A 21,415-nucleotide genomic window follows, 5' to 3' on the forward strand; every position below is an offset into this window, starting at 1 on the left:
CAACTACCTTCCAGGTGAAGTCCAACTGCTCCCAGTGACCTCATGACAAATAAATTCCCACAGAAACACTCCAAAACAATTCTGATACAGATACCTCATCTGGCTATTTGCTCCAATTTTATCATTCCTATAGTGTCGTGTTCCCAAAAAAACGATATAATACACCTCCCATTGCGGCCTCATTTGTGACAGTGTAATTATTTCACAAAATGGTGTTCGCTGCTTGAGCTGGCCTAATCAATTAGCCGCAATGTTTTTCCGACATGTTCACCTCCTATCTGTACACAAGTCAGGCCTCGGAAAAAACAGCTCTGCAGCTCTCGTGTCGCTCAGCCATGCAGGACTTATTCTTAGCAATGACTGATACCGGTTCAGACAAATCCAGACAGTTTCTAGGAACCCATTTTGTTTCTTTCGACGTCGGAGGTGGGGAAGGAGATGATAGGGTGAATTGGAATACACCGACACTTGAGAGATGAACACATTATCGACAATAGAAGTGGTATGGGAGGGAGATGGAAGATTGAGGCAGAAGGGAGAAGCGGAAGAGGGACTGCAGCTGTATCAGCTAAATCACGGTCGATATAGATATCAGCTTGGGATTGCCGAGCCGCTTGAAAGGACACGCGTGGAAACAGGAGGACAGAGGCGAGCCATGCGGCACCACCTCACACGGTGACAAGAAGTCGACGCAGGCTATTACTCATGCTGGGGGGGGAGGTGGGGCACTGTGGGCCAGAGACGCTGATTGCACCAGAAGAACAGAGAAAGATTCCGGCTTCACATTCTACAATGACAAAAGCCTGCACCAAATTTATCAGCTTGCATAATTAAAATACATCACTCGGATTGATGGCAAATTTCAACGCATTTGTCTGTTTTTGATCGCTGTTTGTTAGTTTACTGTAAACTAAATTAACGAGGCAGTTTTATGGGCGAAAGAGCCCATGACAATCCAGATAAAACCGACATGTGACTTGAAATGTGTCTTGATTCACAGAGTGGAGCTGGCAATTTCAACTTTGAGAAAACTGCCAATATATTTTCCCCTAGACGGAGGTCATCAGAGTAACTGACAGCTATCATACAGATTTGACATTTTGCCTCTTCACTATTGTTTCATAATTCAACCTTGGCAGACGTTTGACGTTTCCTAATTTGAGGTGTTCCCCAAATAACAGCACCAGAGGTCTTTCTATAAAAGAAAACAATTATTGTTTTTTTTTTTATGCTAACACCAAAAATAGACCACATCCAAGTCAGAAAATTGGGTGTAAAGGGAAAACCACCAAAACAGCAAAAATAAATAAATAAACAAATGGATGGATGGATATAAACATACAAAGTGCATTTTAAATCCGTTGACAAAACGGAATTGCAATGCCATAGTACATTTAGCAAGTGTTGGTTTGGAGAACTTTTCCTGCTCCCTTTTTTCTAACTTTTAATTGAACACCGTTCTCATTTTGTCTGTACTTCTTTAAATGTTAATACAGGGTTGCAGTGACTTTTCAGTGTGAAAATGAAATGATACAAGAACAGAAAATAATCCTCTAATGACGTCAATGGAAAAGTCAGTGTCAATTACAGCCGAAGCGCCAACCGATGTTAATTCTAGACGGTTATAAAATAGCCAAAGCTGAACTGAACAGAAAACAAGGATCCACCAGAGCTGTGTTGCACAAGTTGAGGAAGATGATTTATAGACCAAAACTCCGACAGTCAGCTTCTCAAAGCTCGTGAGCATCAGCGATGACATCTTGGTGAGAGCTGTCGAGCACGAGTGGTTTGCATTCATCACTTGACGGCTCTGTGCAAAGACGAGTGTAACCTTGGCTCATCATTGGCTATTTGACAAGTCACAGCACAGCCAATCAACAAACTCCTCATTCGATTGTTTTTTTTTTCAAAGAATTCAAATTATTCAAGGCATTTATCATGTGATTCTTCAGAATCTGTCATCATTGCAGTTCTAGACAATAAAATCATCAGAGTCAGATTTAGCCTGAAGGCAGATATGAACGGAATTTCAATTTATAAAGGAGCTTGGCAGTTCGGTCCTCATTTACATAATCAAATTATTTGCACATATAGCGTACGTATGCGCACGCATTCAAGTCGCCAATTTGAGTGTCGGAAATATTAAATTAATATGATTTTATAAAGCGGCACTGCATTTTGTACTTTTGTCTTCGGCTCTTGAGGCAAAATGTTTGCTTAGTCCTATCATTTTATTGTGTTTAGTAACAACAAGCTATAATCATAAATGCCATGTATTTGCAAATTCTGTGCTAAAAACTAGTCCTGTTACAGGTCCTGTTACTCAAATAAGAAGTTTCAGTCAAAAAAATAAATAAAATACATTTGCTTTAGTGTTACAAGAAGCAAATGGCACCAATTGGCTGGAATGGCCTTCTTACCTTGCACCAAACGTTCAAAATGATGCAATGTGAGAAGACATGCAGCGCTGCCTTCAGAAATCTAAATTGCCCTGTTTGTTCTCAGGAGGATCTGTTAGATGAGATTTTTTCAGCGACATCCAGTCTCACCCGAGGCGGTAAAGTAGCAAGATTAATCATAGCACTTTCAGATTAATTACTCATAATGCCAGCACGCTCTGAAAGGCATAGCCCGCAGTTGTGATGTTTGCTTGATTTCATTAGGCTCAAAGCGACAACACCTAAAATAAGTCTGCTTGAGACAGGCATGGGGGGTGGGGGGGGAAGGGGTTGTGAAAGTGCTCAGAAGCAAAAGACATGCAGCAATCTTATAGCATCAGGTTGCACACGACTGTACAAACAAACAGTCGCATGGCGTCAACAACAAATAATAAGACAACGGGGAGAATTCATTGAGCAGTTACCACTACTGAGAGAAAAATATTTGCCGGAGATGTGCGACGAGCTCTCCTCGCCACTTCAATTAAAATGATATTTGGCCTCTTCCCCCCACACACGCCACCGCCACCACTGCATGGCCCACATTTCCTCCTAAAAAGGCACCGCCTGTGACAGCGCTCTGCATTGTTGGCTGCACATGGCGCTGGCATGAATAGACTCCATTTGCTTGTTAAGTTGAGCTGACTAGCCTCAGCACGTCTGGAAGAAAAGAAGAATGGCACCATTGCCCCCATTGCTGAGAATCCACTTTTTTCCACCTGACAAAAGGAATTATCGGACAATTTCGCCAAGCACAAAAGCAAGACGGTAGATTTGGGGAGAAAGACGTTCAATCTCTTGAGAACGATTCTATTATTCCTTAAATTGTTTCACTAAAACCTTTAAAAAAAAAACAATGTGTTCCTCTCCCACAGAAGAACATAACTCTAGACAAAATTATCCAATGCAACAAGAATATCAACAGAGAACACAAGATTCTTCACTTTGAGACTCTACCATAGGAGACAAACCTTCACTAGAAAAAAAACCATGATCTACCCAAGAAGACAATGCCATGGAATAAGATCCACGAAAGAAAAGACACAGCCTCCACTATGGAGGACGGCACAGCCTCCAGCAAAGCGACTCATGATTGAGCAAGTGGTGTGTTGGTGTATGCGTTGACTACCTACACATGGTCACCTCCCAATCAATCCTTGGGGATTGTTCTAGAAGAAGTTCAGTGTGAATAAGAGCCATGGCACTGGGCCAGGACCGGCTCATGGTTTCAGTTGCAAAATCAACAATGTGGAGAGGAAAACTAGCATCAAGGCGGTTCTTTTGGCCAGATGTCCAAACAACAGTTGAATACAAACTGATGCAGAACAGCCTGGCTGAAAGAAAAATAAAAAATGCAAATTCACAATTGAAAGCGTTTTGTTGAATGTACCCTAAATAAAGCATGCTATCTTTACTGTTTGTTAACCCAGCTGCCTTTGGAGGATGCGGCGTTAAGTCGAGTGGCGCTCCTCAATCAACAACAGCCCTCGTTGTGTTTCGAGAACAACCAAGTGATTAAAGCTGACGGAAAAGAAACACCATCAGCAATTTTGAATCCAGAGGAAAATAAAACGTATGGATAGGCGTGCCAATTCACAAGGGAAGCTTAACCAATCTTTTTATTATTCATTGAATGGAGCTGAACGTGAGTGAACACTGGATCAGAAAGAAATGAGAGCAAAGAAAAAAATGTGCAGGTTTTTCTTTTTTTTTTTTTTTTTTTTTTTTTTTTTTTTTTCCTAAGCTTGGCTTTGCTCTGCTGAGTATTTGTTTCACGGTGACCAGGGAGGGAGCCAGAAACATGAAGAAGAAGCTGACAAATAGAGAGGAGATATGAAGCAATGAAAGGAGAGTTGCCGGAGAAAAACAAGAAGCCGTCACAAGGCGTTTTTTTTTTTTTCCCAACGGTACTATATATTATTATTATACACAGCTTGCTGCCCTGCGTGACGAATCACAGAGTACACCGAGTCTATTTTTTTTTTGTGGTGACTGTACCATCTAAAGTCATTTCAATTCAATTTCAACGCATCAATGTGAAGCTCTTTGGATTTATTATTGTACAAAAGCAACAGCCGAGTTAATCTCAGTTCATTTCATAGACTCGGGTTACTCCGGGTCACTCGCTGAAGTGATCTGGTTGGCTCGAGTCACTTGAGTCGCTGTTGTTTTTATTTGTATTTGACATTTCAGCTCAGCGACAGCATGTCTCAGCATTCACATGTTTTTTTTTCCCCCCCGCTTCTTATTAGAAATTTCCAGCCTAAGGGCTCAGCTTGCGAACATCCCATGACCAAACCCAGAAAACAGGTGAGCTGTGACCATTGTTGCCTGTGTCCTAAGGCGCTGTGATGTTATTTTTAACAGCAAGTAGTAAAATGGCCGCCCTCCTGAGCTGGATGGGTGTTTGTTTTCTGCTTCGTTTTATTCCACAAATTCAATATTAATCAGAAATGTGTTTCGACTAGTGATGGCGCGTAGAATATATTGTTGTAAAGAACAGTTTGAAGCTTTATATGGTATGAATTTTGTGTTATATTAGTATTCGTATGGATTTAATATAAGCTCAAGTAGCCATCTAGAAACTAAACACTTGTGACCTAATTAAGAGAAAATAAACCTTTGCATGGATAGCAAGAAGGCCTTTTTTTTGGACACCATTAGTTTATAAAGCACTACAGAATGCTACAGCCTACATCTGCGCCACTAAATATAAAATCTTAATATCGTGGATAAATGTTTTATAGCTTCACCAAGGACGTTACCTTTTCATCCTCGCAGGTTCACGAGAGCGGTCACGGAACCTCCATTTGTTCAAAAATAACACTTTTTGGATTCAGGCAGAGGTAGACCAGAGAAATAAGTTCCAAAAGAGGAATTTTAGCAAGCAAAGATACATGCTATGATAATGCTTGAGTCCTTGTACAGGAACATGTTTGATTAGCAGTAATGCATTGTAATCCATTGTTTGGAAGGTTAACGCTGCTCAGTTAGGGTTGCCATGGCAATAAGAGAGAAACTAGGTTGCCTTGGCAGAGGCTTGCACTTTCATTGTGGTGTCTGGGTTTCTTTCACTCAAAACGCCAGATTGCTTTCTATACATAAAATATAAAATCAACTGCTATTAATGAATAGACTGAGGCAAAATGAGATGATACTTTGGTTTGCCCCAGTATGCTATAAGCCACTGTCGTGACAAAGCACCAAATGCTTAAATTCTATAATTCGATCATCAAAATCGGCGTGAGAGTTTTGCAGATGCCGGTGAAACAGCGGCTAAATGATGCATAACAAGCACGTGCAGGGCGGTGCGACTTTTGGGTACGAAGGAAGACGACCGGGCAGATGCGGAGCTCGCAATGTGAGGGCCTCTTTGTGCGCACACTGTCTGCTCTTTATGATGTAAACTGAATGTAACCTTTCTCCCCTTCCGCACAGCCCCTGCAGGAGCCACCGGGAAGCCCTGGACCCCCTGGGGGCGGGGTGCGAGCGCTTTGGCACAGACCACCATTTATCCGAGGTTCAGCTGCTGCGTGTTGTGGGTGTTAAGTAAAACGCGCCATGTTCCCACTGAAAGCGAGGCACAGAGGGAGAAGTCAGAGCAGGGCGGAGGGCGTTCACCTGCTCGGCTCGCTTGTATCAACTGCAGCGCGCTCTTTATAGGGGGCAATTATTTGGGGGGGGGTCTTATTTGGAGGAAAAAGTGAGGCGATTACTGCCTACAGCCGCACACCCTGTTTGCATTTGGTTTATTTTGCATTTCTGAACACCCACAGCCCTCACTGAGCCTCTTGGTGAAGCTTGACCCCGCTTGTACACTGTTGATGCGATGGTGTGATTGCTGAGAGACGCTTCCACGCGAAGGCCATGTTGTGTTAGTTGGATTTAATGGCTGAACGTGAGAGACGTGCATCACCTCAAGGCGATTGTTATGTGATAGCTATTGGAAAATATCACTTATATGCATTCACACGTAACGATTGGCGTGCTAATGCTGAGAGACAACTATTCACACTATTGTCAGTCTTGAATGTCGCTTGGAAGATGCTATACAAAGCTAAGCTAATATTATCGTTACTGTGCATTGAAATGTTTATTGTTGTTGTGAGACTTGTGACCACTGAGGCACTGACTGAAAAAAAAAAAATACCCCCAAAAGAGATTAGCCTGTAACTATTTTGATTTTGACCTTATTTTTTTTTTTAGTGTACGATTCGCCACAAAACTAGTGACATTTACAAATGAAATGTTTTGCAATGGTGAAGTATTAGTAAATGTATCAAAGGGTCTGAGAAAACATGACTAATTCTCACAAGCACATCTTTCAATTCCTACAATTCTTTTTTAAATCACCAAGGACCACGGGCATCCCCCAGTCAGTAGAAAAGAAATTGGCCCAAAAAAATACTGGTGCTTGAATATCAAACAATTTTGTGGAATGAAGGGGCATTTTTCTTTTACATTTTCTGTTCACTGTATTCCCATGTTGTTGCATTCCAATGCGTTTGTGCACAATGTCACAAAAAAAGATAGAACTTGAATAAGAGAAGAGAGCACTTGCTGCGAAGAAAGGAAAATACTAACGCCATCAGTCCTCATTGTTGGATTTCAATGGCATGCCACTGCCTAGTGTTTGCAGCTTGAGCAGACCACGCCGCATGCTTTTTAATGGCTTCTCCATCAATTATTCACTCGACACATTCCTAAAGAAATGACGATGCCAGTTATATTTCTAGCAAAAACAATGAAATGAAGATGTATTCGTTCAAATCAAGAAAAAAATTTCACATTTGCCAATGTTATGACTGCAATCTTATTGTGCTTTACTGTAGCTTTTCGGCAAACCACCAAGAAGAACAACACTGTCACGCCAAGCCCCTTTTTCTGAGGGGCTTGCAGACACAACCTGCCAGAGAATCACAAGCGCTATCACAAGACACATTTTTAGCCTGAAGAACCACCCATGTTGACAGTTACACGTCAAGTTGCTAGTCACATTTAACAACTGGAGCATTTTGAGCATTTCGCCTGATGGGTGACGATGACACTTCGATCGCAGGCATAAGATAAAATTAAAAAAATGACTGAGTCTTTAATTAGTGCTCACAATAGGACTTTTTATCAAGGCAAAAATTGTTCTCACACATCTCTGCTGGATTGAGAATTAATTTTTTAACTCTTCACATTTCCCAAGGCAACATGGCAGTGGCAATTACTGTTTATGTTCCACCGATACAAATTAAATCCACCTCAGTGTTCCTTGAAAAGGATTTTGATAGCGATGTATCCGACCCGAGGCGGAAATGCAGTCCCAATCCCCCTAAACCATAGTTGGATGAGGTTTTGATTCTTTTTTTCCCCTCCACACAAGACCTTTGTTGCACTCATCACACACAAACTAGTTTGCCAATAGTGCATCCCAACAGAGATGATTTCCGTGTGTTTCAAAAGATTTGTCTTCATCTCATTGAGCATTCTGCGTGGTGTTCTTGCAGTCATCTTGAGAGGATGCGGTACTAAAATCTCTCCAGTTATGGACAATCTGCCTTACTATGGACAGATGAACATGAAAGCTTTACAGCAGTATTCTGAATTCTCTTTTGTCCGAGGTGTGGTTCAAAATGGGCAACAAATACGTCCAATCAGTCTTGGGCACAATGTGTCAAATTCAAGGCCCGGGGGCTAGATACGGTCCACCACATCATTTTATGTGGCCCACAAAGACAAATTTTGCATCGACTTTGTGTCATTACAAAAATTACAAATTGTCTTCACTTTTTAAAAATAGAGATATTGCTAGCAATTTTTATTACCATTCATCTTTTTATTAAACTATTTGAACAGTTTTTACTAGTCTCTGATTTCAAAACTAGTTATCAATTTGTTGTGTAGCTGTTGTGCTGTATGTATATAGAAGACATTGACAGTCATAATGGCCCCCCCGAGGCAAACTATGACTACAATACGGCTCGTGACAAAAATGAGTTTGACGCCTCTGATCTAGTGTGAGGCGATATGACGACCATGCAAACATGAATGCTGATTGTCGTAATTTTTCTTCAAACACTTTATAAAGACCGAACTCCCACTCTAGACGGTGAATCATGCAACCGTGTGACTAATTGTCAACATTCTCATAGCCAAACACAACTGGTGCTCTGGTTTATCTTCATCTATTGAACATGCACAACAGTGTCTGTGTCAGTTTGCATACTAATGAGCTATCAGTCTATCAGTCTCTGGCGATCAGGGACGCAGTGTCCAAAGGTTGCAGGGAAATAATGAGTTAATTCGATTTTAAATAAAGACTTACCGATGATGATAATTTATGAGCCGTGATCGGAATAACGAGCCGTTTCCCTTAACTGTGATTGGCTGTCAGCCAGTTGAAGGTGTCGCACGCCTCTTGCCAAAAGATTGCTGGGATTGGCTCCAGCTCACCCTAATCACAAGTGCTCGAGAAAATGGATGAGTGGATGGATTTTGTCATTAGGAGCCACTTCACAAATAGTGCATTAAAGCCGTAAGAGATCTTATCCCCTCATATTTAGATCTTTGGTTTAAACAAACAAATATGGCTTCCATTGAGTTAATTCCGAACAACAACAGTATTAAGTGGCTCATACGGGAGAGTTACATTTTAATTCTGTTACATGGGCTTCTGATGGATGACACAACTTTGTTATCTTTGGTATTTAAGGTTTCACTTTGTGCCAAAAGTGAAGAATGTACTGTTATTTCCATCAAGCACACATGCCAGTGAATTGAATAATTAGGTTAGAGTAAATTGTGGGGACTGAGCCTTTTTCATTAATCCCTTCCTCTATTATAGCAGCCTCCCACTGCTACTTATCAAACATATAACTGGGCCACGTGAACCAAAATCCAATCCTCTCTACCCAAATTTGTATCGGCACACTAGAATTACACAGAACATTTTTTTTTCCTCGCACACGCATGCAGCCTATAGAGGCTTTGCAGCTGACGTCATCAAGCTACCCACATTAGCTTGGCGGCCATCATGGCGGTCAACTTTTCAGTGCCGGTCAACGACTCACACACGCTTTCTTGTTATATCTGCTGCTATTTGAGCTTAAAAATGCCGGATACCTGCTGTGCTGTTGGATGTAGCAATAGACGAGGCGATAAACCAAATCTTAGCTTCTATAGATTTCCGGCGAACATGAAAAAACGTGATAAATGGATCGCGGATATTCGTCGTGAACGATGGAAACCTACGATTTACACAAGGATATGCAATGAGGACTTCATATCAGGTATGTAAACAAACTATTCACCCCTGATTTGTTTCACAAAATGTGAAATAATACAATATGGGATGATACAAATATGATTGTTGAAAATGCTGGGTGCATTTTTAGAAAGGCAGCAAGAGCAGCAAGGCAGGGAATGGGATGATTTCTTCAGTTCACCCCCCCGTTTTTATTTTGTGTTTATTTTTTCATGATGCTTGAAAACGTTATCAATGTAAATATTGAATTATATTTATTGGTTAAGTTTTCAAGACAATCAGATGTGGCATCATGCAAAAATAAACAAATAATAAAAATGGTAGCAACTTGAACAGACAGGTACAGTATCTGAATGATTTCACTCTATTCAGTTTTTTAATATGTCAAGTTATGAAATGCCATTACAAAACAAATCGACGAGGTAATTATAAATATCTGGATATGAGCGTTCAGGCAGGTCGGCTGTTGCAAAATGCTCGGGCGATTTTAGCATGCTTCTCGGTAAAAGGTACAAATCCGTTGTGCCAACAAGGTTCAACTTCTCTCTGTGACGATTCTTGGAGTCTTCATCCAAATGCCTAACTTCGTTGGATAGCAAATCAGCCATAATTCGGAAGAAATCGGTGAAAACGTAGCGCAGAAATCAGACAATCCATACAAACACGTAGGAACGAGCTGACTAGTTGACCGCCAAGATGGCGGCATAACACAAAATCACGTGATAAAACCACGTGACTGCAAAGCCTCTATTCCTTACAGCCTGAAAAAGTGCACCACATCATCATATCACACTTTTTAATGTGAGAAGCAAGGACAAGGCGGTAAGAGTAAACCAAAGAGACATGAATTGCCTCAGGTACTTCTTCGCTTTTCACATCTATGTAAATGTCAGAACTATTACTCTCAGGCCTAAAAGGCTGAGAAGCCGAAAAAGTGCTGTGAGATGATGTCCTGTGGAGGATTTGCTGTTATTGTTTGGTTTTACTGGAGGACAAGGTAACGTGATCTTCATTCTACCTTGGAAATGGAGCTGCGAAAGGATATTTAGGCCCTTCGTTCGGAAAGACAACCAAAGATGACAAAGCTACTCAAGGAGAAATATGATATATGTATATAAATATAAATAAATATATATAAATAATAATAATATATTTAAAAGAATAAATAAACAAAAATAAAAATAAATATATATATATATATATATATAAGGGATTAATAAAGATTGATTCAGAACAAGGAACGTTGCCGTAAAATTGATATACCGACATTTAGAGCCATCAAAAATAAAATACCACTAAAATTTGATGGATTATTTTTCTGACAGCCCCTTTATAAAATCTTTTGGATCAAAATCAGATTTGTGACTAGTGCAGTAGCTTGTCTCAAATCGACAAATTATGCCCTGCCGGGTTGTTACGGGGAGCATTGAGCTACTGATTTAATCTTTCATATTATAACTACCTCATACATACTGCTTTGGTTAGCTCAAAAACAATGAACGCTTGGTTTTATTGAAGAAATTTGAGTCTTGATGAAATTATGTACAACAGCGTGCTCACAGCCATCCTAAATTTTCAAGACTGCGAGGAATCACCGATCAAGTGATTTCATTTGTGACTACTGTTCATAAAGTGTGCATTGAGATACAAAATCATCTAAATATAAATTAACAGGCTTCATGTCAAATGTTGACCTCCTGATAAATTTGAGGTTGGATCTATTTTAAAATCCACATATATAAACAAACTATATTAAAACCAACCGGTTGGCTGACAGATGTCATTCTTCCACTATTCAAATACAAACAACAGGAAATTAAATTCAGGAATTCTTTCTACGTTATTGTATAGTCGCATAGTTTGCTCCCATCTGTATGCTTCCGTTCCCTCGAGCAAGAGGTGCACGGAAGAATGCCAGCAAGGATGAATAAAAGGCACGTTGTATTCTGGACCAGTGCCAAATAAATGCAGAGCTTTTAATTAACTTTAGAGTCGATTACCGTAACGCGCCGCGAGCAAATCCTCAACTGGGTGGTTGGTTCTTACTTGAGTGAAAAGTAAACAGCGGTGATTGAAGTATCGTTCAAAATGACCTTTCACAAGAAATAAACTAAAAGCAGGAATAGTTGCAAAATACACATTTGATTTGTATTCTTATTGGAGGCCAAAGTGAATATTTCTCGTAGATGCTTAGCCTTGTCATTCTGATGTCATATTAAGCATGCAGAAAAAAAGCATACTTTCTCGGAAATGTTAGTGATGCAGCATTATGTGAACTTACGTGCATCCTGGTTTTTGAAAAGCTGAATTAATACAGCACTTGATGCTGGGAGTTGCTCGGATGGTGAAATGATACATCTGAGAAAGCCAGACTCGCTCTGTCACACACAATATGCTGCCTTTAACGGTAATCACCCTCCATCACGTTAAATGCCTTCTAAGTCGCAAAGCGCATATGTTGAGTGCTCAATTTATGAGTGTAAGGGACAAGTAAAACACGTGGCTACAATGCACATACATTTGACCCAACCACGGTTTAGAGCTAATACGCACTTTATTTTTTTTCCCTTCAATTTAGATTCCGGTTGCCTTTGCCATGGTAACGGTAATCAATCAGATAGGGAAGGTAAGGGGACCTTCAGATTTAATCAAGCCAAAAGAAAAGGAGACTAGTGCATTGAAATTGGATGAAATTTGCATGGTCGGATCCCAGCACACGATTTTCTATTCAGTTTTGACCTCCTTGACTTGGATCTGTGATATGCGTTACCATTTCATATCATTAAGATCGTCGCGAAACATATTTCTGAGCCTCAGTCTTAGAAGCACAAAGATTAAGGCTCAAATTCTATCCTGGATTATCCGCGTGGCCTGTACGACCTGCAAGTCTACCTCTAAAAGAGAAGTTAAAGCATAAAAATGGGATTTGTTTGAGCACTCCGACAGGGAGCATTCCCATGGATAAACTACGCTATTGTAGCTTTGACATAAATGAAATGAAAGCGAGATAAAAGAGCACACTAACTGGCATGTGAAATAGGGAAGGAAGACAGCGGCAGTCACGCCGCTCTCATGTTGCTCGGCTTCACGCCTTCGGGCCAAGAGTACCATTTACCGTCTGTCTTTGCTTCCATGGGAATCAAACAATCACAAGGAAATGCGGACTCATAAATGAGCAGCAAAGGTTGGCTCCATTGTTCAGGTGGCAGATCGTTTGAGTTACATTAAAGCTATTTCAGGTGGAATTTCATATCTGTGGGGAGAGGACACCAAATATTGACAGATTTACAGCAGTCAATATATATACACCTGTACATTCTAATGCAATCCAGCAAAAAAAAAAAAAAAAAGAATGAAAACATGTTCCGAGACTAATGGAAGGACGGCAATACACAGACACCACCTGCGTATGTCTCATTGGAAGGAAAGTGAAATCAGGGATTTGTTTTAGAATACATTGCACTGTACACATTTGAAGATTAATGCTGAAAACGGCGTGTGACACATTTGGTCATCCGGTCGAATGTCCCCAATTATTTACATCAATGGTTACAATTGTGGCGAGTTACTATTATTAAGCTATTATCACATTTTAGTTAGCTAGCAAAGTCTACACCACAAAAATATCTTGCAGACCTGCTCATTGTAATTATTTAAAGTGACCTAGAAGATAATTGATGACAGCGACGACCTGGTGGGATCTTTTACTATCGTGATTGGCTAGCGAACAGTCCCAAAGTGGACTCCGCCTATTGCCCAAAACTCACGTTTCAAAATAATTTTATAATATGTTGAAAATTATAGCTGTGCTACATTTTGGTTTGACAGAAAGATTTTGTATTCAAAGCATATTTGAATAGGCTTGGCCAATAATTACGCATGCTTTTGATTTTTTTTATGGAAAATAAATGACAGTAACACAATGTGGAACATGTAGCTTTGTGCTAGGTAATTACCACCTGACAGGTTAGCAGAAACATTGTTGTCAGACCCAGTAAATTGTTTTCGATGAAAATCATCTTAATCTTCTTTTCATGTTCTCGATAAAATATTATTATTGGTCTTCTCCGACCGACAGGTCTAAATATTTTCTGCAAATCTGACCCTTTTCAATATGCTGCTGATTAAATAATGGTTGAAAAACAGAATGGCACTCTTTTGGAATTCTACCGATGTATTACTGACCTTTCATTAGCTAGCCGTGTCAATTATCACGAGCAAGATTGAGGGCAAGATAGAAACGTGTGCTGACTCAAGTCGTGCATACAGGACAAGAAAGCACCAAATTATAAACTGAAAGCAGTAAAGAACCTTGACCAAGTTGCTACCAATCGGATTTTGTATCTCGATATATACAAAGCCTGAGTTTCTGCAGGAAATAGAATTGACCATCAAGACAGAACGATATCTGCCATTGGCAAAAAAAAAAAAATCGTTCTAAAATGTGATATTTGAAAGTGAAAACGACCAAACGCTGTCATTGAAATTGACGAGACAGTATGTGGTTGATATCCTTCAAGGCAAGCCAGTCCAATATTCATGTAAATACAGTCATGTTTATCGGACCTGCTAGGGCGACTGCTCTGATGCTTTCCCCTCAGGCAGCCATTTCAAATTCCAGCTTCGATGGTGTGTGCGTCAGTGCGTCTGTGCCACAGTTACGGCAATTACAGATAATCAGATGTTGGGAAGACTTTAAATGGTATGTCCTTTGAACCTCCGATTGGCTAGGAACTAGTGCCGAGCAACGTATAATCACTCTCAGTGGGAATCCAATTGAATAAAAACCAACATGCATTTTTAATTGCTTTGAGTCTCTTCAATCATCAGCCCACTTTTGTTTCTATATATGGGAATCAATACAAAATATGACAAAAGAAATAAAAGATGTCTTGTAAGGTTTTTGGAGTTTCTTGTCATCCACACTAAATGTTGCATCATACTAAATGTTGCAGGCTGTCCCACGGAGCAACGAGAGCTGAGCTATAGAAAGCAATTGCACAATGAAAGAGCGATGCCAAGAAGCAGCATGACGTGCTCGCTCCACCGCCCTCCTGCTCGGGGCAGGTCACAAGCAGAGCGAAGGTGCTGACTTCACAAATATGGAGGCCAACTAATTGAAAATGAATAGCAGCTCCGTGAGGTATAAATACATCAAAGGGTTGCTTTTCCTCCATTTGCTCTCACTTATTACCGAGGGCTATCAAGAGCCATGATTCCTTATGATAGATTTTTTTTTTTTACGTTTCTGACTGGAGTGTCAACCTCCCTTTTTATATTTCAATTTTTATGACTCTAGTTTTTTATTTTTTACAATTTTCTGCCAAGTCCAAATTTAAAGGCATGTTTTACTTATTTTAATGGTTCTTTTATCACAAACAAGACATTTAGGTTGAATTACCTGACATGTTTCGGCTTGTACTTCCGCACACTCTGATGAAGGCGGAAGTACAAGCCGAAACATGTCAGGTAATTCAACTTAAATATCTTGTTTGTGATAAAAGAACCAGTAAAATAATTGAAAAGGGAAAACAAAATGAACATAGTACAAGCATGTTTTACTTATTTAGCCTTTTTCAGAAGTAAAAACTTCATATATTGTCTGTAATTAATTTTCATAACTGCCATTAGTTTTCATGTACAATAATAGAATGTCCTTGGGGGCGTTTGAATTTAAAGGTTCCACGAGACTACATCCGAGGCTGAAAAAGAAAAAAAAAAAAAAATCAGTCTTTCTTTTTTAAATGGCTGAGTAGGCAACACTGCTCCTGCTTAGTCCAGCATTATGCAGGAAAAGAAGAATGCAGAGCCAGGTGCACAGTTTGGGGGCAGCATAGGGAAGTGGTTAATTAACACATGGATTAAAAAAAAAAAAAAAACGAAAGATTGATTTTCAGTTAGGATCAATAGAGCAGAGTGAGCCAAAAAACAAACAAAAAGAAAGAGTGCAAGCTGTTTAAAGGACAAATTGAGTGGAAAGTGCTTGCCTAGACTCTTAGTCAATCGCTATCTTATTTGAGACAAATTGAGTAGGATTTGGTGAGGAACACAAGACATTTTCCAAAAGGAGTGCGCTTGAAGCCACTTCGACATTAGTTGAAAAAATAAAAAATAAACAACATTTTTTTTGTCATTTTTCTTAAAATAAACAAAACTTAAAACAAAACAAAAACAAAAATAAAAGATTTTTTTTTTTTATCTTTGTTTTGGATTCACTGGAAAGAATACTAGTGAGAGTTCAGTTCCTTTTTTCCTAAAACATCCTTTTTCTTTTTTGATATATACAAAGGCTGCAATCTTCCCTACTTTGACTTGCCTCACGAGCAATTTAACCAGCAATTTCTATTCCCATTCTCGGCATGCATTAGCAGCACTTTTCCTATTGTACCTCAAAGACTTTGACCTCAAACTATTCAAAATGACCTCATGTCGTTTGTCCAGCTGCTTTGGGTTCTCTGTGGTTTACGCTATATTACCTGTTTTAAATGCGATTTTAGGCATGCAAAAAAACACAAAAGATGGCATTGAATGACTATTTACAAATCAAGTCAAAAATTGTTTGCATATTTTTTCCACATAATATAGTTTGCTCCAGATTTAAATCAATCAAATAAAGCTATATTGGATGCCACTGACCAAATAAGTGCTGATTAAATCATTCTAACTCATTTTGTGTGAATAAGTATACATATGGGTGGGTAAACAGCCAACAGCAGCAACTGCCCATTGGATAAAAACATCATTTTCAAACCCACCAAGCTGCACAAAAATCATCATCATGTTTAAAACGATGAGATTCATTCTTGAGGGAAATGTCGATTTATCTTAAAAAATTGAATGCATCACTTACCAAAACAATTTGTCAGATAATTAGCTTTAATTAATTTGCTCATAAATTTAGGGGTGAACCAGAATCCAATTAATTAAACAAAACAAGCAAGACAAACCCACAATATGGCTCTTTTATCTCCTTATATAATTCATTGACAATTCAACAAAAAAAACCCACATTTCCTCAAACCACAGTCGCCATAAAGACTACACGAGCATTTTAGCACTAGGCGGCCATGACACCCGCTGTGGGCTCTGTGAGGGGGAACATCTTGGGTAATCTATGCAGACATCTGTGGTGACTCATTGTGAAATCATTTAAATGCGCTTAAAAAGAAAACTCTCTCTTGAGTGTCTTGCAAAGCCAACCGGTGGTGACAAATCGGACTTCCAGAAGGAGGACAAAAAAAAAGCCTACTTACGGTCACTGCAGAAGGGCCCACCGAAGGTTGTCATGGTGCAGTCGCAGGAGAAGCCCTCCCAGAGCTGCAGACACACACCCTGATGGTGGCACGAGTCCTCTGTGCAGGTAGTGCTGGGACCTACACGGTGGTGACACACACTTGAGCTTCATTTCATCTGGACAGCATCATTATCTGTAAGACTTGGATTGCATCTAATGGGATGTTGAGCCCATTTTTTTCTTTGTCAAGCCTCACCTCCGCAGCCGTGCTCCACCTGGCCTACTTTCTGAAGGGCGTCTGCCAGCAAATCGGGGAGTCTTCCGTTCAAGTCCACCGATGCCAGGCAGCCCTTGTAGCCTTCGCGGGATGCTATTAGTCGAGGCAGGCTGGTGTACATGCTCTTCCCGACACCTCCGATGTACAGCTCGCCTGGAACACAAGACAGCGTGTTATCGAGAGTCAAAATGAATGGACGACAATTTTGACTTAATAGATTCACCTTTTAAATCCAGGTTGCGAGCTCCGTTGGCGTGCTGGGTGACGGTGCGGATATCGATCTTGAGCGTGTGGACATTGTTGTTGTCACGGGAGATGACCACGTTATGCCACTGGTTGTCATTGAGCGGCTTGTCCGAGTTTCCCTTCATCAATGACGGGCCATTTCCCAAGTCAAAGACGTAATGTATGAACCTGTAGGACATAATAACATGAATTTGTTATGTCTTGGGAGTATGTGGGACATTTAATGTCAGTGATTTGCAAAGAGCAAGTGGCCAGGAAAAAAAATGAAGCCACCTGATATGTTCTAATCCTTTAATTTTCTCGGAAGGAGCAAGCTCCGGTGCCAAGCGGGACTAATTGCTTCATGGAGAATGTTTATGTGATGTATGCCAGTGGGAAACTAGAAAACAGATCCGCGAAAAATAGAAAACAGTGCCTTTTTGTTTCGGATTATTTTTTGCCTTTTTGAGGTGGAACGATTCCATTCGGGTCAATTTGACCCTCCAACCAGTTTTCCCGATTGAAATGGATTCTCATTTTAGGTTTGCACTTTGAGCTCACCCTTTGACCAGCTCCACCACAATGAAATCACTCCCGTCGCCAGAGTTGTAGAGTATCAGGCCGTCGGGACTTGTGGTCTTAAACTGGAAGAAGAGGTGCATCGAGGCGTAGGCTTGCAAGGTGGAGAAAGCCAAGTAGCTAGCTTGAGTCAGGAAGGAGACAGGATTGGCCACAATGTGCCTCATGCCGAAGCGTGCGTTCAGCTCGCAGTAGGAGATGTCTCCGTTCTTGCACTGGTCCATGTAGAGCATCCCGTTGAAGGATAGGGCCTGCAGGTGGCCGATGAAGTTGGAAGGGATCACCGAGGTGAATCGGCGCTCCGTCATGATGCCCGTTTCGATGTTGTTCAACTCCAAGCGGGTGTGAGCGCCGCTCATAAAGCCTGGAGAAGATAATGAGGTGTGTAAAGTGTCACATGGGTTTTTCTTTCCATGACCTGAAATTACCTTCTGCTGTGACATTGTCCACAGATAGCTGCAAATGTTTCCCTCGACGCGCCACCTTTACCGCGTGCCACTCATTGTCATTCAGCTTGTCGCCCAGCAGGAGTACCTCGGGTCCTTTGCCTATGAGGTGGAGAGCGTCAAGTGACAATTACGCCGAACGTGTCCCCTCTCATCAGACGACACTCTTCAAGCAAAGTGAACAATGCCACTCAGGTGGCGTGCATTTGTTCACATAACAATTTCACAACCAATAATTTATACTCGACTTATGTTGAAAGGTGTGAAAGGAAAATGGGAACAAAATTATTCTGAGTGCAAATACGACAGGTGTTATTTTGATTGTTCTTTTCTCAGTATGATTTTTACTTTACAGTTTCTTTTCTTGTTTTTTCTCTTTCTCGCTATGAATACAAAGGTCCCGCGTGTGATGAGGAAGAAAATCGCTGTTTTGAGTCACGTTCCTGTCACACTAAACCTATTAAATGTGATAATTCCATTATAAAAAAAATCTTGAAAATACACTCACTCGAAATCCAATGCCAACATACAGATAATGTTTACAATCCAAAAATCTTGCAGAGCCAAGGATAGCCAATCAATGAACACGGAGCGACGATCTGTAAGCAACGGCAAGGCTTTTGTGTGGCGTTCTCGCCGCTTTCGAAATAGGTCACGGCGCAGAAGCTTGCCACTGCAGCACCGTCATCCCGAATCAGTGGCTGCGCAACAGGCCGACATGCCAGTTCAAAGGAGTTCTGACATCGCTTGGGAAACTAATTGGCCATGCCTAAGCTTGACTGCGCCTTGAGGGGTTTGTCTCTCTAATTGAGCTCTGGGTGCGCAATTACCGGGGACGCAGAGGACAATAAATGGGAAAACATCAAGTGGTTTCCGTACACCTTGCCCGTTCATCCCTAAGGAGGCAAAAAGCGTGACCGGGGAGATTTCAGGCCGTTGCTATACGCAGTGCGTATCGTTTTATCTTTACAACACTCGGCATGCATCGCACCCCCCCCCACCCCGAACAGCATCGACCGTGCACGGGTCGATGGCATTAAAGCCTGCTCTCGCTGTAGTTGATGGATTGTCTCCAATGTTTGAAAGCCAAGCACAGGGCGGAAAATCATGTGCAACTCAAATACTAAAACATTCACGGTGTATATTTCCGTCATCTATTAAGAAGGATTTATTCGAGGAAGGGAGTATCGAACGGTGCCAAATCGGGAGCATTTGGATTTCTCAGTGTGAGGGTCGCACTGTGATGATGACGTTTCTTGCATTTTGAGTTTTTTAAAGGGTGTAGTCAACAATAAATAGCCTTTCCTTTATTACTGGCACCTTTCTGACTATTTCTGTGCTTCACACAAGCACACCAGTGCAATGAAGTGAAAACTGCATCTGTTTTGATCTCCACTTACATCCAAATTGGATTAAAAAAGGGAAAGATAACTCCCAAGATAGACTACTTTTTTTTTTTAGGTCAACTATAAGAAGGCGCAGAGACTTTAAAAGCGGTAAGTATGTAAGAATCAAAGGATGCAGATTATGTCATTTTGTAAACGCAACCTCTCCGATTGTGATCTGCTAATGGTGATTGGCTTGCGAAGATGAGACAGATGGGCTGTGTCCTCAAAACCCCCTTGAAAAAAAACACCAAAAAAAACCAGACTCGACCCTACTTAAATAATGTGAAGTCTTCATTCTGTAATCAAGTTGGTGGAAACTATAATTCCCCCTAAATGATGTCAGCTAAATAATTTAAGCAGCTAATTGCACAATTTAAATTTTGTCCCCTCATCAAATTCTTCCATCCATCAATACATCTGGAGCGTTAATAAACTCATTTGGTGATAAATTGCAGTGGCAATAGGAAATCAGATAAATTCATGTCGGCACAGTGCCACCTGCTGGAGCAGAGGAGCAGATATTTGGTTGAGCCTAAAGAAGAAAACATCCTCCCTCCCTCCCTAATAAGACACACGAGACTTTTCTCATTCACCTCCAGACATGCACACACAAACATCTGAAAATGCAGACACAACTTACCTGCGTATGATTAAAAACAAAACAAAACATTGGACTCCAACAAGGCATTGTTTGGAACCTTAATCTATCAGTTCAATATGCTTCAGAGCAGATCAATAGCTCAGCATGAGACAGAATTGAAATGCTCAAAAAGACTTAAAATGCCCATGCAGGCAAGAGTTTAATCCTAAAATTGATTTTTAGAGTTGCAAAATCTTATTTTTCAACTGTAGTCTAGACGATCAAATTAAAGTACGTCTGTCTCATTTCACATTTTAACACTGTCTGTAATATTTGCACAGCAAAAACCACTTTCATTAAAGCAATTATTTTTTTCCAGACAAACTATGATGAATGGAATTATTTTTGTCCTTATCTTCTCTTAATTCGAACAAATTCTGTAGTTTCTATTTCCCTCTGCACATCACATTGTCTTTAACAATTTATACTTGTGATGAAACAGGCAAGAGTTTCTGACATCATTGCGCATTAAAACCGGATAATGAGTTTCTGGTGGTGCTGCTTAGATTCAAACACTGATTCATTTGGATTTGCATAATAGTATTCAATGACATATCATGATTTAAGCAGCTATGAATAGATTATCCACCCCCCCTAAAAAACACTCACTGTGAATTAGCAGCCTATCTTCTTTCTAGATGGCCCTGATAATTTTGCCTCATCCATCGATCGAATATCATAACCAAAATAATCTCCGCTCAATTGCAAAAGTGGGATTAGTGACATGCTGCATGTCTAAACCGCTGATGAGTCAGGCTGTTTATTTTTTCCACCAAACATAAATGCTGTGTACTGCAGCTATTATCAGCAGGCATCAAAAATGGAGGACCAATTAGTCACAGGACTGCGTCATGTGCCAAACGTTAGATGGCAGCGCTTCAAATGTGCCGTTAGACTGCAATGAGGACCCGAATGAGTAATTTACAGTGCTGTGGA

The 21,415-nt window shown here is 40.5% G+C and overlaps 2 protein-coding genes across 12 annotated transcripts in view; one reads left to right on the forward strand and one right to left on the reverse strand.

Annotated features, from left to right (window-relative positions):
- gng8 (guanine nucleotide binding protein (G protein), gamma 8) overlaps positions 1 to 21,415 on the forward strand; it is a 757,718-nt gene that overhangs the window by 507,821 nt on the left and 228,482 nt on the right. The gene's annotated exons all lie outside the window — the stretch shown is intronic.
- LOC119133288 (neurexin-2-like) overlaps positions 1 to 21,415 on the reverse strand; it is a 93,768-nt gene that overhangs the window by 27,022 nt on the left and 45,331 nt on the right. For all 11 annotated transcript variants that reach the window (XM_037268940.1, XM_037268937.1, XM_037268939.1 and 8 more), the window contains 5 exons: positions 18,434 to 18,553; positions 17,988 to 18,369; positions 17,425 to 17,615; positions 17,181 to 17,354; positions 16,944 to 17,063 (listed from right to left, as the gene is read on the reverse strand). In XM_037268940.1, the coding sequence (XP_037124835.1) occupies positions 16,944 to 17,063; positions 17,181 to 17,354; positions 17,425 to 17,615; positions 17,988 to 18,369; positions 18,434 to 18,553 (987 nt within the window). The remainder of the gene's footprint in view (positions 1 to 16,943; positions 17,064 to 17,180; positions 17,355 to 17,424; positions 17,616 to 17,987; positions 18,370 to 18,433; positions 18,554 to 21,415) is intronic.

The sequence above is a fragment of the Syngnathus acus genome, chromosome 14 (assembly GCF_901709675.1).
Source record: "Syngnathus acus chromosome 14, fSynAcu1.2, whole genome shotgun sequence".
Taxonomy (NCBI): domain Eukaryota; kingdom Metazoa; phylum Chordata; class Actinopteri; order Syngnathiformes; family Syngnathidae; genus Syngnathus; species Syngnathus acus.